At 39.5% G+C, this 16,461-nt stretch overlaps 1 protein-coding gene across 7 annotated transcripts in view; it reads left to right on the forward strand.

The window, feature by feature from the left end:
• Positions 1–16,461, forward strand: part of sox2 (SRY-box transcription factor 2) — a 271,083-nt gene that overhangs the window by 188,560 nt on the left and 66,062 nt on the right. For 4 of the 7 annotated variants that reach the window (XM_061883849.1, XM_061883850.1, XM_061883851.1 and 1 more), the window contains one exon: positions 9,842–9,914. The exons of 1 other annotated variant lie outside the window; for it this stretch is intronic. In XM_061883849.1, coding sequence (XP_061739833.1) covers positions 9,842–9,899 — 58 coding nt within the window. In that variant the 3' untranslated portion in view covers positions 9,900–9,914. Of the gene's footprint in view, positions 1–9,841; positions 9,915–10,988; positions 11,055–16,461 lie in introns of those variants that run through there. 2 more of the 7 variants (XR_009803742.1, XM_061883852.1) reach the window with 2 other exon arrangements.

Raw genomic sequence — 16,461 nt, forward strand, 5'->3', positions numbered from 1 at the left:
TCATTTTGATAGTAGGCTAATATAGACACTAGCGTCATGAGTTGCCTCCGTTATAACACTTATATAAGACTTTTGAAGTCATTTTGATAGTAGGCTAATATAGACACTTACGTCATTAGTTGCCTCTGTTATAACACTTATGTAAGACTTTTAAAGTCATTTTGATAGTAGGCTAATATAAACACTTGCGTCATGAGTTGCCTCCGTTATAACACTTATATAAGACTTTTAAAGTCATTTTGATAGTAGGCTAATATAAACACTTGCGTCATGCGTTGCTTCCGTTATAACACCTATATAAGAATTTTAAAGTCATTTTGATAGTAGGCTAATATAGACACTTGCGTCATGAGTTGCCTCCGTTATAACACCTAAATAAGAATTTTAAAGTCATTTTGATAGTAGGCTAATATAGACACTTGCGTCATGTGTTGCCTTCATTATAACACTTATATAAGACTTTTAAAGTCGTTTTGATAGTAGGCCAATATAGACACTAACATCATGTGTTGCCTCCGTTATAACACTTATATAAGACTTTTAAAGTCATTTTGATAGTAGGCTAATATAAACACTTGCGTCATGAGTTGCCTCCGTTATAACACCTATATAAGAATTTTAAAGTCATTTTGATAGTAGGCTAATATAGACATTTGCGTCATGTGTTGCCTTCATTATAACACTTATATAAGACTTTTAAAGTCGTTTTGATAGTAGGCCAATATAGACACTAACATCATGTGTTGCCTCCGTTATAACACTTATATAAGACTTTTAAAGTCATTTTGATAGTAGGCTAATATAAACACTTGCGTCATGAGTTGCCTCCGTTATAACACTTATATAAGACTTTTGAAGTCATTTTGATAGTAGGCTAATATAGACACTTACGTCATTAGTTGCCTCTGTTATAACACTTATGTAAGACTTTTAAAGTCATTTTGATAGTAGGCTAATATAAACACTTGCGTCATGAGTTGCCTCCGTTATAACACTTATATAAGACTTTTAAAGTCATTTTGATAGTAGGCTAATATAAACACTTGCGTCATGCGTTGCTTCCGTTATAACACCTATATAAGAATTTTAAAGTCATTTTGATAGTAGGCTAATATAGACACTTGCGTCATGAGTTGCCTCCGTTATAACACCTAAATAAGAATTTTAAAGTCATTTTGATAGTAGGCTAATATAGACACTTGCGTCATGTGTTGCCTTCATTATAACACTTATATAAGACTTTTAAAGTCGTTTTGATAGTAGGCCAATATAGACACTAACATCATGTGTTGCCTCCGTTATAACACTTATATAAGACTTTTAAAGTCATTTTGATAGTAGGCTAATATAAACACTTGCGTCATGAGTTGCCTCCGTTATAACACCTAAATAAGAATTTTAAAGTCATTTTGATAGTAGGCTAATATAGACATTTGCGTCATGTGTTGCCTTCATTATAACACTTATATAAGACTTTTAAAGTCGTTTTGATAGTAGGCCAATATAGACACTAACATCATGTGTTGCCTCCGTTATAACACTTATATAAGACTTTTAAAGTCATTTTGATAGTAGGCTAATATAAACACTTGCGTCATGAGTTGCCTCCGTTATAACACCTATATAAGAATTTTAAAGTCATTTTGATAGTAGGCTAATATAGACACTTGCGTCATGAGTTGCCTCCGTTATAACACTTATATAAAACTTTTAAAGTCATTTTGATAGTAGGCTAATATAGACACTTGCGTCATGAGTTGCCTTCTTTAATAACACTTATATAAGACTTTAAAGTGATTTTGATAGTAGGCTAATATAAACACTTGCGTCATGCTTTGCCTCCGTTATAACACTTATATAAGACTTTTAAAGTCATTTTGATAGTAGGCTAATATAGACACTTGCGTCATGAGTTGTCTCCGTTATAACACTTATATACGACTTTTAATTTTTATCGACTCCAGTTACTCTATATAACAACATGACGGCATGAAACAATTTCATGGTTTTTTTTTATAAATGACACAGAGGGGGGTTTGGTTTTTTTGGTCAAGTCGGCATTAGTGGCAGCGGCCGCATGTATGTGCACGACGTGCATGTGCTAGCGTTTTGTTTAGAAAACGCTGCGTGCGTCAGAACGGGGATTTTGTGCCATCAGCACGGTGATGTCAGCACACAGAGACAAACAAAGCCAGCGCCCAAAACCCTTTTCCAGACTACACACAATCCCTCTGGGGGGGGCCCAGTCTTGGGGGATCGCTACCTTTAGCAAACACTTTAACACAAATGTATTAATGTGCGCAAATAAATACGTTTATGTAATCGGAACGCTTACCACACGGCTTACAACAAGCTTAAAACGTACATCCATCCAGCCATCGAGGTCGGGTCACGGGGGCTGCAGCCTAAGCAGGGAAGCCCAGACTTCTCTCTCCCCAGCCACTTCATCCAGCTCCTCCTGGGGGATCCCGAGGCGTTCCCCGGCCAGCCGGGAGACATAGTCTTCCCAACGTGTCCCAGGTCTTCCCCGTGGCCTCCTACCGGTCGGACGTGCCCTAAACACCTCCCTAGGGAGGCGTTCGGGTGGCATCCTGGCGGAGGAAACCCATTTCGACCGCTTATACCCGTGATCTTGTCCTTTCAGTCATAATCCAAAACTCATGACCATAAGTGAGGATGGGAACGTAGATCGACCGGTAAATTGAGAACTTTTCCTTCCGGCTCAGCTACTTCTTCACCACAACGGATCAATACAACGTCCGCATTACTGAATATACCGCACCAATCCGCCTATCAATCTCACGATCCACTCTTCCCTCACTCGTGAACAAGACTTCAAAGTACTTGAACTCCGCCACTTGGGGAAAGATCTCCTCCCCTACCCGGAGATGGCTTTCCCTTAGAACCATGGACTCGCTTCACACTCGTACAATTTTATTAAATCACGTTGTCAGTGCGGTTATACTAAAGTACCAGACACAAACCTTACCATAACCACATTGGGTCACTTTCCAAAGAAGATCGTTCAGTTCGTAGTCCACCAGTGAGTGAGGAGTCAAATCCAGAACACACCTCTGTTTGCTTTGGCCTGGCCCTCGGCCCAGCCTGCACGCCTTTCAGGTGGAGAATGAATGATGCCAACTTTAAGTAGCCATGGTAACACTTTTGTATCTCACGGCATATTGCCACGGTCTACCGAAAACCAAGGGTCCGATTTACTAAGATCTAAATACCTTGACAGTGTGGGGGATATATAAAATAGTGTGTGCTATTCGTGGGTGTGCTGCGTTCGATCTACTAACACCGTGTGAGCAAATTAAAAATTGGTGCAGACCGCCTAATTTAACCCTTGTGCAACGTTCATATTGTTGATACTCAGCCGGCGTTTGTGGGTCTGACGGACCCCTTGCATTTTGTGGCTTTTAATGTCTCACAATCAAGCACTTTAATGTTCAAATACTGAACATATGTATACCTTATCCCAATAAACGACTGTTCAGTATTTTAACATAAAAATGTTTGATTGTGAGGCATTAAAAGCCACAAAATGCATCAGAGGGTCAAATGTGTGAGAAAATGAGAGCAGACAGTGTTGACAAAACAATGTTGCAACCTTGTGTGAGAACCACAGGTGTAGAATGTTACAATAAACATCTGTTCAGTATTTTAACATAAAAATGTTTGATTGTGAGGCATTAAAAGCCACAAAATGCATCAGAGGGTCAAATGTGTGAGAAAATGAGAGCAGACAGTGTTGACAAAACAATGTTGCAACCTTGTGTGGGAACCACAGGTGTAGAATGTTACAATAAACATCTGTTCAGTATTTTAACATAAAAGTGTTTGATTGTGAGGCGTTAAAAGCCAGAAAATGCAACGGGTCCATCAGACCCACAAACGCTGGCCGGGTAACAACAATATTAAAAGTTGCACGGAAAATTTCTCTGCCGGTTTCTGCATCCCACAGGGATTCTTATTTTGTGTTTCTGCACCTGCGGTTCCCACACAAGGTTGCAACATTGTTTGTCAACACTGTCTGCTCTCATTTTCTCGCACATTAGACCCTCTGATGTTCTGTGTACCTACACTCTGTCCTGTGTGTGTGTGTGTGTCTTCAATTTCCACACTTCTATTAGCCCCGGGTCCAGTGGATCCGAACATCTTATATATAATAGAAATGTGTCGGATGGGTGTACGATGTGTGGTCATTAAATATGTAGAAAATGAGCCAAAGTCAGTGAGTCTCCGTTTGAAAAATTAATTAATTGTATCATTTTTATTTTAATAATAAATAAAAACGGGTCCAACAGACCCGAAAACCACACCAGGGATGAGGATTTTGCGTGTACCCTACGGGGGATCAATACACAACCAGGTTATCATACTCCTACCTGTGGGGTTTGGATATGTTTTCAAAAAAGCAGGGGTGACACACACTAAACAATGCTGGGTTATTTTGATAACCCAGTTTATGGGTTACATTTTGGGATTTGTTTTTATGAAGGGCAATCAATTTTTTGGGGGTTGTAAAGGTAGTATTTCAACTCCGTTTCTGGGATTTTTAAAACAATGAACCATTTTTGGGTTGTTTTTTTCAATGAATAATGCTTTTTAGTGTAAAAGGCTTTTTTTTAATTAAAATTGTATTATTTTTTTCTTGTATGGATTTTAATTAAGGATTACCGTCATTAACATTATTTACAATCACACAACTTATGTACATGGAAATATTTGAGCAGGCTGCATAAAACTACTATTGTCATGATCCGCTGCCCGGATCCTGTTTGTTTAGTTTTTGACTTGAAGTGCCATCCCGGTCCTAACCCATAGGGTTCAATATGTAGCTTTTGTAGCTATTCCAGTTTCAACTCTTCTGGGAAGGCTGTCCACAAGGTTACGGAGTGTGTTTATAGGAATTTTCAACCATTTTTCCAAAAGCGCATTGGTGAGGTCATACATAGATGTTGGTCGAGAAGGCCTGGCTCTCAGTCTCTGTTCTAATTCAACCCAAAGATGTTCTATCGGGTTCAGGTCAGGACTCTGTGCAAGCCAGTCAAGTTAATCCACACCAGACTCTGTCATCCCTGTCTTTATGGACCTTGCTTTGTGCACTTGATTAGGACACCTGATTTTGATCCTTTGGATAGGTGGCCAGATGAATCATAAAGTAAGTGAGGGGTTACTTTTGGAACATGTGTGATGTGGGAATATGTAAAAAATCAAGTTTCGAGAATCGCAGGTTGTTTTGCAACGTCGAAAGAATACTGTATGTACTGTGGAAGTGGTGTCAAGTAGTGTCCGATCCGGCCAAGTCATCTGAATGTTGGGACTATCCGAAAGAACTGTGAGGCTTTATGTTTTTATGTCATCTCTGTGTGGAACACAGACATTTTTTATACTTTGCAGATCAACTACCGCTTGTCTCCTTCTTAAATGAGCTTCTGTCCTAAAAATAAGCGCTTCATTGCGACTGTGTGTGTGTGTTGTGTTTCGTTGTGTTGCTTTTTTGGCCCCCCCCCCCAAAAAAAAATGGGGTGGGGAAACTGGGTGCAGACAGGTCCTCATTGTACTCCAAAGGAAGAGTTGGATTGTGCTGCTCCCTATTCACTCAAGTCCGGAGTGAGAGTGGTACTATGTGTGTTTGTATGTATGTTTTTGTGTGTGCAATGACTGTATAAACTGTCCGTTGAATGAAGTTGTGGGTGTTGGATCTCTCACCAAATACTCTTTTTGGGTGCCTGTTGTGTGTGTGTGTGTGTGTGTGTGTGTGTGTGTGTGTGTGTGTGTGTGTGTGTGTGTGTGTGTCTGTGTGTTCTGACATTGCTGACTTAATGGGGACATTGCTCTGTTTACACAGTCACCTTTAAGGGACTTCTGATGGTATGGGGACACAAAAAATATCTCATCGGGCTGTAGCTGATACCGCTGTTGCTCAATAGTCACATGCAAATGTGTGTGAAATATGCAAAATTATTAAAATTTGGTCCCCATGTACTGTTTTTCCCCAGGGTCCCCAGTAAGTATGAACAGCACATTACTTCATCAATTCACAGATTTAAAAACGTGTAAGAGCTAATTGGGCAGTGGCAATTTTTTAAATCATTTTTGTTATGCCTCCACAACCTGTAGAAAGGGTGGTCCCCACAAGTCACGAACAAAAACTTGGTCCTCATTCCAAATGACAACCAGAATAGGTGTGTGTGTCTGTGTGTTCTGGCAATGCTGACTGAATGGGCAGATCGCTCTGTTTACACAATCACCTTTAAGGGACTTCTGACGGTATGGGGACACAAAAAATGTCTCATCGGGCTGTGGCTGATACCGCAGTTGCTCAATAGTCACGTATACATTTGTGTGAATTATGCACAATTATTTAAATTTGGTCTCCATGAACTCTTTTTCCCCAGGGTCCCCAGTAAGTATGAACCACACATTACTTAATCAATTCAGAGATTTAAAGACGTGTATGAGCTAATTGGGCAGTGGACATTTTTTTATCATTTTTGTTATGCCTCCACAACCTGTGGAAAGGGTGGTCCCCACAAGTCACGATCAAAAACTTGGTCCCCATTTCAAATGACAACCAGAATAGGTGTGTTTGTGTGTGTGTATGTGTGTGTGTGTCTGTGTGTTCTGGCAATGCTGACTTAATGGGGACATTGCTCTGTTTACACAGTCACCTTTAAGGGACTTCTGACAGTATGGGGACACAAAAAAGGTCTCATCGGGCTGTAGCTGATACTGCTGTTGCTCAATAGTCACATGCAAATTTGTGTGAAATATGCAAAATTATTAAAATTTGGTCCCCATGAACTCTTTTTCCCCAGGGTCCCCAGTAAGTATGAACGGCACATTACTTCACCAATTCAGAGATTTAAAAACGTGTAAGAGCTAATTGGGCAGTGGCAATTTTTTAAATCATTTTTGTTATGCCTCCACAACCTGTAGAAAGGGTGGTCCCCACAAGTCACGAACAAAAACTTGGTCCTCATTCCAAATGACAACCAGAATAGGTGTGTGTGTCTGTGTGTTCTGGCAATGCTGACTGAATGGGCAGATCGCTCTGTTTACACAATCACCTTTAAGGGACTTCTGACGGTATGGGGACACAAAAAATGTCTCATCGGGCTGTGGCTGATACCGCAGTTGCTCAATAGTCACGTATACATTTGTGTGAATTATGCACAATTATTTAAATTTGGTCTCCATGAACTCTTTTTCCCCAGGGTCCCCAGTAAGTATGAACCACACATTACTTAATCAATTCAGAGATTTAAAGACGTGTATGAGCTAATTGGGCAGTGGACATTTTTTTATCATTTTTGTTATGCCTCCACAACCTGTGGAAAGGGTGGTCCCCACAAGTCACGATCAAAAACTTGGTCCCCATTTCAAATGACAACCAGAATAGGTGTGTTTGTGTGTGTGTATGTGTGTGTGTGTCTGTGTGTTCTGGCAATGCTGACTTAATGGGGACATTGCTCTGTTTACACAGTCACCTTTAAGGGACTTCTGACAGTATGGGGACACAAAAAAGGTCTCATCGGGCTGTAGCTGATACCGCTGTTGCTCAATAGTCACATGCAAATTTGTGTGAAATATGCAAAATTATTAAAATTTGGTCCCCATGAACTCTTTTTCCACAGGGTCCCCAGTAAGTATGAACGGCACATTACTTCATCAATCCAGAGATTTAAAAACGTGTATGAGCTAATTGGGCAGTGGCAATTTTTTTTATCATTTTTGTTATGCCTCCACAACCTGTAGAAAGGGTGGTCCCCACAAGTCACGAACAAAAATTTGGTCCCCATTCCAAATGACAACCAGAAATGTGTGTGTGTGTGTGTGTGTGTGTGTGTGTGTGTGTGTGTGTGTTCTGGCAATGCTGACTTAATGGGGACATTGCTCTGTCCTTTAGGGGACTTCTGACGGTATGGGGACACAAAAAAAGGTCCCCCAAAGGGAAACCTTTTGAAATGATAGTCAGATCCAGTGTGGAGATGCTTAAGCAATTTTTAAGTTGTGGCCCATAAAATATGTTTACTGATTAGTTTTGAGTGTGAGACATTTACATAGTTGTCCCCTCATCGGGCTGCAGCTGCTACTGCTTTTCGTGCTTTTTTTTTAATGGTCCTCAGTAGTCCCGTACAAGTTTGTGTGAATTAGGCAAAATTGTTGGAATATGGTCCCCATGAACCATATTAACTCATTTTCCCCAGGGTCCCCAGTAAGTATGAACGGCACATTACTTCATCAATCCAGAGATTTAAAGACGTGTATAAGCTAACTGGGCAGTGGACATTTTCAATCAATCAATCAATCAATGTTTAATTATAAAGCCCTAAATCACTAGTGTCTCAAAGGACTGCACAAACCACAACACAAACCACTACGACATCCTCAGTAGAACCACATATTTGTTAGGCTTCCACAACCTGTAGAAAGGGTGGTCCCCACAAGTCACGAACAACAAACTAGGTCCCCATTCCAAATGATGACATGTGTGTGTGGATGTGTGTGTGTGTGTGTGTGTGTGTGTGTGTGTGTGTGTGTGTGTGTGTGTGTGTGTGTGTGTTCGTTTTTAACCTTTTTTTTAGCCAAGACACATTCTCTGCGTTGAAAAAATTTCAGAGGCACACCACCAGCAGAAATCATTAAAAAACGAAACTCAGTTGATAGTAAAAAGTCGTAGTTGTTGGGCATGACTTTAACTATAGCTCTTGTCCTAAAGAAGGTGTACTGTCACCACCTGTCACATCACACCCTGACTTATTTTTCCCACATCTACTTTGTTTTAGCGATCAAGAATATTTCAGTTGTTTTCATCCTTCTTTGTGAGGACATTGTTGATTGTCATGTCATGTTCGGATGTACATTGTCTTTGTTGCACAGTAAGTCTTTGCTGTCATCCAGCTTTCTGATTCTGTTTACTTTGTAACCAGTTCAGTTTTAGTTTCGTTCTGCATAGCCTTCCCTAATCTTCAATGACCTTTCTAAGGGGAACTAAGCTTTTGTTTTTTTTTGGTTTAACCATTAGATAACTTTTTTACCTGCACCCTGCCTCCCGCTGTTTCTGACATCTACAAAGCAATTAACCACCGGCTGCCACCTACGGATATGGAAGAGTATTACACAGTTACTCTACCAACCTCTAGACCAGGGGTAGGGAACCTATGGCTCTAGAGCCAGTTGTGGCTCTTTTGATGACTGCATTTGGCTCTCAGATAAATCTTAGCTGAAATTACTTAACAGAATAAGTAATGAATAATTCCGCTGGTAATCACAGTTTTAAAAATAACGTTCAAAATATAAAACATTCTCATGCATTTAAATCCATTCGTCCGTTTTCTACCGCACCTGTTCAAGAAGTCGCATTAATGGTAAGATGTATTTTATTTACTATTGGTCAGCTTCAGAATAACAATGTTATTAAAAATAATTAGAGACTTATTATACTCTAAAAATGTTGGTCTTACATAAAAATGCATGCTTTTAGTTGTATTCAGTGTTTTAAAAAATATTATACGGCTCTCACGGAAATACATTTTAAAATATTTGGTTTTCATGGCTCTCTCCGCCAAAAAGGTTCCCGACCCCTGGTCTAGACAGTACAGACACTCAACAACAACAACACATCATTTTCAGACTATATTTACTGGTTTGCAAAAAATATTTTCCAGTTGAACTAAATTTGTTGATTTTCTGACTTGGACTTGTTTCTTCAGCATTGTCCACAACTTTAAGTCAGGAATTTGGTAAGGCCGTTCTAAAAACTTCATTCTAGCCTAATTTAGCCATTCTTTTACCACTTTTGATGTGTTTTGGGGTCATTGTCCTGTAGGAACACCCAACTGCACCCAAGACCCAACCTTCGGGCTGATGGAGGAATTTGGAGGTAGATAGATCGATGGATAGATAGATAGATAGATAGTACTTTATTGATTCCTTCAGGAGAGTTCCTTCAGGAAAATTAAAATTCCAGCAGCAGTGTACAGAGTTGAGATCAATTTAAAAAAAAAGTAAAAAGTAAATAATGGGGGTTTAAAAGGAAACAAAATAGAGAAATATTACAAGAAGAATAAAAACAATGGGAATAACAATATAACAGTAAAATAAGAATGTAACAAGACAAAGTAGGCAGTAGTAACCATGTTATGAAAACGTAATCCTCCTTTTTCATTGTTCCATTTAAAGCACCAGTTCCATTGGCAGGAAAACAGGCCCGTAGCATAATACTACCACCACCATGCTTGACGGTAGGTATGGTGTTCCTGGGATTAAAGGCCTCACCTTTTCTCCTCTAAACATAATACTGGATATTGTGAACAAACAGCTCCATTTTTGTTTTGTCTGACATCACATGGACAAAGATAAGACCATCCGGAGGAAAGTTCTGTGGTGGGATGAAACAAAAAGTAAGCTGTTCAGTAGATGGATAAGAAAATTAATAAAATAACCAAAATGCATGTTTTTTTTTTTTTTTTGTGACCAACAATTATGTGCTCCAATCACTCTATCACAAAAATATGAGAGTTGTAGGAATGATTGTTTGCCGTGGGCGAACTGGTCCGAAGGATAGTGGTTTGTGCAGCCCTTTGAGACACTAGTGATTTAGGGCTATATAAGTAAACATTGATTGATTGATTGATAGCAAAAAAAAAATAACACACCTTTTCTGTGTCTCTGACGGTGTTACGGTATATGAAAACTATTTGTTGAATACAAAAATTATGTCCGTTCTCAAAAAAAATAAATAAAAATCAAGCACTGTTTTATAAGCGACAGGGTTCAAAGCGTAGAGAAAAAAATGTAGAAGCATATAATCTGGGAAATACGGTAATATTCAGCTACTTTGTCAGTAAGGATTTGCAATCGTTGAATTTCCACATTTAAGGGGTTTTAAATGTATATTCCATTCTAAAATACTTTACATTGCAACAAATTGTTTAACTTTCCACTTGTGTATTTTTTTTCGTTTTTTTTTTCAGTGAGGTGACGGAAGATTTAAACAAGAGAACTGGACAATGAAAGGGCTTGATGGCAAAGGATCTAAGGTACACACACACACACACACACACACACACACACACACACACACACACACACACACACAATGCCAACCTCTAGTATTATAGACCGAGAAATGTCCTTTTAGACTTGGGAAGTCTCTACATAATAATAAAAGTCGGAATTTTACTCCACGCAAGTCAAAATTTTACAAGAAAAAGTGAACATTTGTGCAATATTATGATAAAAGTTTGAATTTTACTCAATAGCAGTCACACGTTTACACGAAAAAGCTTAAGATTTTGGCAATTTTATGGAAAGAATTGTATTTTTACCAGACAAAAGTCACAATTTTATGAGAAAATTTTAACATTCTGGCAATATTATAATAATAATCGGAATTTTACTCGGCAAAATCATGACAGAAGTCCTGATTTTACTCAAAAAAATGTCACTATTTTACAAGTACAACAAATAAATTGGCAATATTGTGATAAAAGTCCGAATTTTACAGGACAAATGTCACCATTTTGCATTAAAAAGTAATAATTTTACATAAACAAGTAATAATTGTGCGGCAAAATTACAGAAAACAAAATGATGCATTTTATTTAAAGAAAAAGTCGATAAATTGGGAGAAAAAGACTGCTTTTAGGTATTTTTTAAAATGTTTTGTTTGTAATTGTTTTTTATCATTCATTATTTACTTCTAGTTATTACAGCATGTCTCTCATTATATATTTAAATATATATTTATATTTTGTATTTTTATTAGTTTTTAATTTTTATTTAACTTTGGCCAAAGGGGGCACATTTCAATTTATTACACACACTTGTTATTTCATATGTTGGCCAGAAGGGGAGCACTTCATATTTTGACACACACTTGTTATCTCATATGTTGACCAGAGGGGGAGCACGGTTAAAACCGACACACAGTCAAATTGAAAAATCCCTCCTTTTTGGGACCACCCTCAATTTGCTAGATTTTCCCACCAGGGGGTGGAAATGAGATCTATATTTTTTAGTTTTTTGTAATGTCCTTAAGTCCGATGACAAATGAATCATGGACCACAGATGTCCCCTGTGCCGCACTTTAGGCAACCCATCTGTAGAATCTAACTGTTAATGGCCACTATCGTCTCAGTATCGTAGTGTATTTGTTCATCCTACGGTCACATAGGTCACGAGTTGTCTTACGTCACTTTTAATCGTCTTGCTTTAATCATACATTGCTGCCTTTGCACCTGGCGATGTTTACTTTTGTATGCACATGGAAATCAACAAAAGAAATCCTGACTTTGGAGCAATGTTCACAAACTTTAGTATTTGGCTTTGTATTAGATGCGATGGTTTTCCGTATTGGGACCGTGATTTTTGGTTTCTAACTCCTTCATCACCGGTCCTCACATGGACGAAACTTTTCCTTGTTGATGTCTCAAGAATGGTGAGAATACAAGAACACACACACACACACACACACACATACTTGTATTTCCAACATTCTGGGGACCGCCAAAGAATCGCTACTTCTTTAGGACCACCCTTTCTCTCTCTCTCTCTCTCTCTCTCTCGCTCTCTCTCTCTCTCTCTCCCTCTCTCTCTCTCTCTCTCTCTCTCTCTCTCTCTCTCTCTCTATATATATATATATATATAGGGGCGTGACAAGGTGGGAACTAATACGTTGGCGTGGAAACAAACAAAACCAGTAAGTGCAAAACGTGACTGAATGTCCAAAATCAAAAATATAACATGACAAAACAAAACACGATCCATAGGTGTGACAGTCGGCAATTTCTTGAAAAGAGTCGTCATTTTACTCGACAGGAGTCACAATTTTATAACAAAAACCTGAAAATGTTGCCAATGTCATAGTAATAATCGGAATTTTTAAATCCTGACTTTCGAGCAATGTTCACGGACTTTAGTATTCGGCTCTCTATTAGATGCAATGGTTTTCCGTATTGGGACCGTGATTTTTGGTTTCTAACTCGTTCATCACCGGTCCTCACATGGACGAAACTTTTCCTTGTTGATGTCTCAAGAATGGTGAGAATACAAGAACGCACACACACACACACACACACACACACACACACACACACACACACACACACACACACACACACACTTGTATTTCCAATATTCTGGGGACCGCCAAAGAATCGCTACTTCTTTAGGACCACCCTTTCTCTCTCTCTCTCTCTCTCTCTCTGTCTCTCTCTCTCTCTCTCTCTCTCTATATATATATATATATATATATACATATATGTATATAGGGGCGTGACAAGGTGGGAACTAATATGTTGGCATGGAAACAAACAAAACCAGAAAGTGCAAAACGTGACTGAATGTCCAAAATCAAAAATATAACATGACAAAACAAAACACGATCCATAGGTGTGACAGTCGGCAATTTCATGAAAAGAGTCGTCATTTTACTCGACAGGAGTCACAAATTTATAACAAAAACCTGAACATTTTGGCAATGTCATAGTAATAATCGGAATTTTAAAATCCTGACTTTCGAGCAATGTTCAGGGATTCTAGTATTCGGCTCTCTATTAGATGCAATGGTTTTCCATATTGGGACTGTGAGTTTTTGTTTCTAACTTGTTCATCGCCGGTCCTCACATGGACGAAACTTTTCCTTGTTGATGTCTCAAGAAAGGCGGGAATACAAGAACACACACACACACACACACACACACACACACACACACACACACACACACCCACAAGGTCCCACAGAGAGACACAGTTATGCCCTGGGGGGTGCCAGTCATGCCCAGCTTCCGTCGCGCTCTAAATTGAGCGTGGCACAGAGTGTATGAAGTCGGCCGCCTGGAAGAATGCCAAGCATTGTTCCACCAAGCAGCTGGATGGTAATTACTAGAAAGAAGGATGGGAGCAGAGAGAAATAATGAGACAAATATAGTGAAAGTGAGAGAAGCTTGGCTGCCCCGATAGTTCCTTTCGGGCGGAAGGCGGAGGCACACCCTGGACAAGTCACCACCTCATCGCAGGGCAAATATTTATTTTGCAAATCAATAAATATAATAATGTGCCGTCGTCTAGGGCAGTGTTTTTCGACCTTTTTTTGGTATATAAAAAGTGTCCATCCATCCATTTTTCTACCGCTTGTCCCTTTTGGGTATGTAACGCTTAAACCAAAAACTGGTGTGCTGTGAGATATGGAAAATGGGTTGTACTTGTATAGCGCTTTTTTACCTTTTTAGGTATGTAAAAAAGTGTCCATCCATCCATTTCCTACCGCTTGTCCCTTTCGGGGTATGTAACGCTTAAACCAAAAACTGGTGTGCCGTGAGATTTGGTAAATGGGTTGTACTTGTATAGCGCTTTTTTACCTTTTTAGGTCTGTAAAAATGTGTCCATCCATCCATTTTCTACCACTTGTCCCTTTCGGGGTATGTAACGCTTAAACCAAAAACTGGTGTGCCGTGAGATTTGGTAAATGGGTTGTACTTGTATAGCGCTTTTTTACCTTTTTAGGTATGTAAAAAAGTGTCCATCCATCCATTTCCTACCGCTTATCCCTTTTCGGGTATGTAACGCTTAAACCAAAAACTGGTGTGCCGTGAGATTTGGAAAATGGGTTGTACTTGTTTAGCGCTTTTTTACATTTTTAGGTATGTAAAAATGTGTCCATCCATAAATTTCCTACCGCTTGTCCCTTTCGGGGTATGTAACGCTTAAACCAAAAACTGGTGTGCCGTGAGATTTGGTAAATGGGTTGTACTTGTATAGCGCTTTTTTACCTTTTTAGGTATGTAAAAAAGTATCCGTACATCCATTTCCTACCGCTTGTCCCTTTCGGGGTTTGTAACGCTTAAACCAAAAACTGGTGTGCCGTGAGATTTGGTAAATGGGTTGTACTTGTTTAGCGCTTTTCTAACTTTTTAGGTATGTAAAAAAGTGTCCATCCATCCATTTTTTACCGCTTATCCCTTTTCGGGTATGTAACGCTTAAACCAAAAACTGGTGTGCTGTGAGATTTGGTAAATGGGTTGTACTTGTTTAGCGCTTTTTTAACTTTTTAGGTATGTAAAAAAGTATCCGTACATCCATTTTCTACCGCTTGTCCCTTTCGGGGTATGTAACGCTTAAACCAAAAACTGGTGTGCTGTGAGATTTGGTAAATGGGTTGTACTTGTATAGCGCTTTTTTACCTTTTTAGGTATGTAAAAAAGTGTCCATCCAACCATTTCCTACCGCTTGTCCCTTTCGGGTATAAAACGCTTAAACCAAAAAGTGGTGTGCTGTGAGATTTGGTAAATGGGTTGTACTTGTTTAGCGCTTTTCTCACTTTTTAGGTATGTAAAAAAGTATCCGTACATCCATTTTCTACCGCTTGTCCCTTTCGGGGTATGTAACGCTTAAACCAAAAACTGGTGTGCCGTGAGATTTGGTAAATGGGTTGTACTTTTATAGCACTTTTTTACCTTTTTAGGTATGTAAAAAATTGTCCATCCATCCATTTCCTACCGCTTGTCCCTTTCGGGTATAAAACGCTTAAACCAAAAACTGGTGTGCCGTGAGATTTGGTAAATGGGTTGTACTTGTATAGCGCTTTTTTACCTTTTTAGGTATGTAAAAAAGTGTCCATCCATCCATTTTCTACCGCTTTTCCCTTTCGGGGTTTGTAAGGCTTAAATAGTGACTCCAGCATTCAAGGAAATACGGTATATATTCTGTCCATGGTTTGTTTTCAGTTTCTTATGTAAGAATAGCTATTTAGCTTGTAAAAACACCTCAAAGGTGCGCTGATCGTTCACCTCTCTGTTTTGTGTAAACACAGACACAAAAGGGTGTAAGCAAATTTACGTTCAACTATGGGGGAGTAGAAAAAAAAAATGGATGCAAGGCTGTCACGGGACACTTCAATCAATGTCAATCAATGTTTATTTATATAGCCCCAAATCACAAATGTCTCAAAGGACTGCACAAATCATTACGACTACAACATCCTCGGAAGAACCCACAAAAGGGCAAGGAAAACTCACACCCAGTGGGCAGGGAGAATTCACTTCCAGTGGGACGCCAGTGACAATGCTGACTATGAGAAACCTTGGAGAGGACCTCAGATGAGGGCAAGCCCCCCCTCCAGGGGACCGAAAGCAATGGATGTCGAGCGGGTCTAACATGATACTGTGAAAGTTCAATCAATAGTGGCTCCAACACAGCCGCGAGAGTCCCGTCCACAGGAAACCATCTCAAGCGGATCAGCAGCGTAGAGATGTCCCCAAACGATACAGGCGAGCGGTCCATCCTGGGTCCCGACGAGCGGTCCATCCTGGGTCTCGACTCTGGACAGCCAGTACTTCATCCATGGTCATCGGACCAGACCCCCTCCACAAGGGAGGGGGGGACATAGGAGAAAGAAAAGAAGCGGCAGATCAACTGGTCTAAAAAGGAGGTCTATTTAAAGGCTAA

This window comes from Nerophis ophidion, linkage group LG22, assembly GCF_033978795.1.
Source record: "Nerophis ophidion isolate RoL-2023_Sa linkage group LG22, RoL_Noph_v1.0, whole genome shotgun sequence".
NCBI classification, from domain to species: Eukaryota; Metazoa; Chordata; class Actinopteri; order Syngnathiformes; family Syngnathidae; genus Nerophis; species Nerophis ophidion.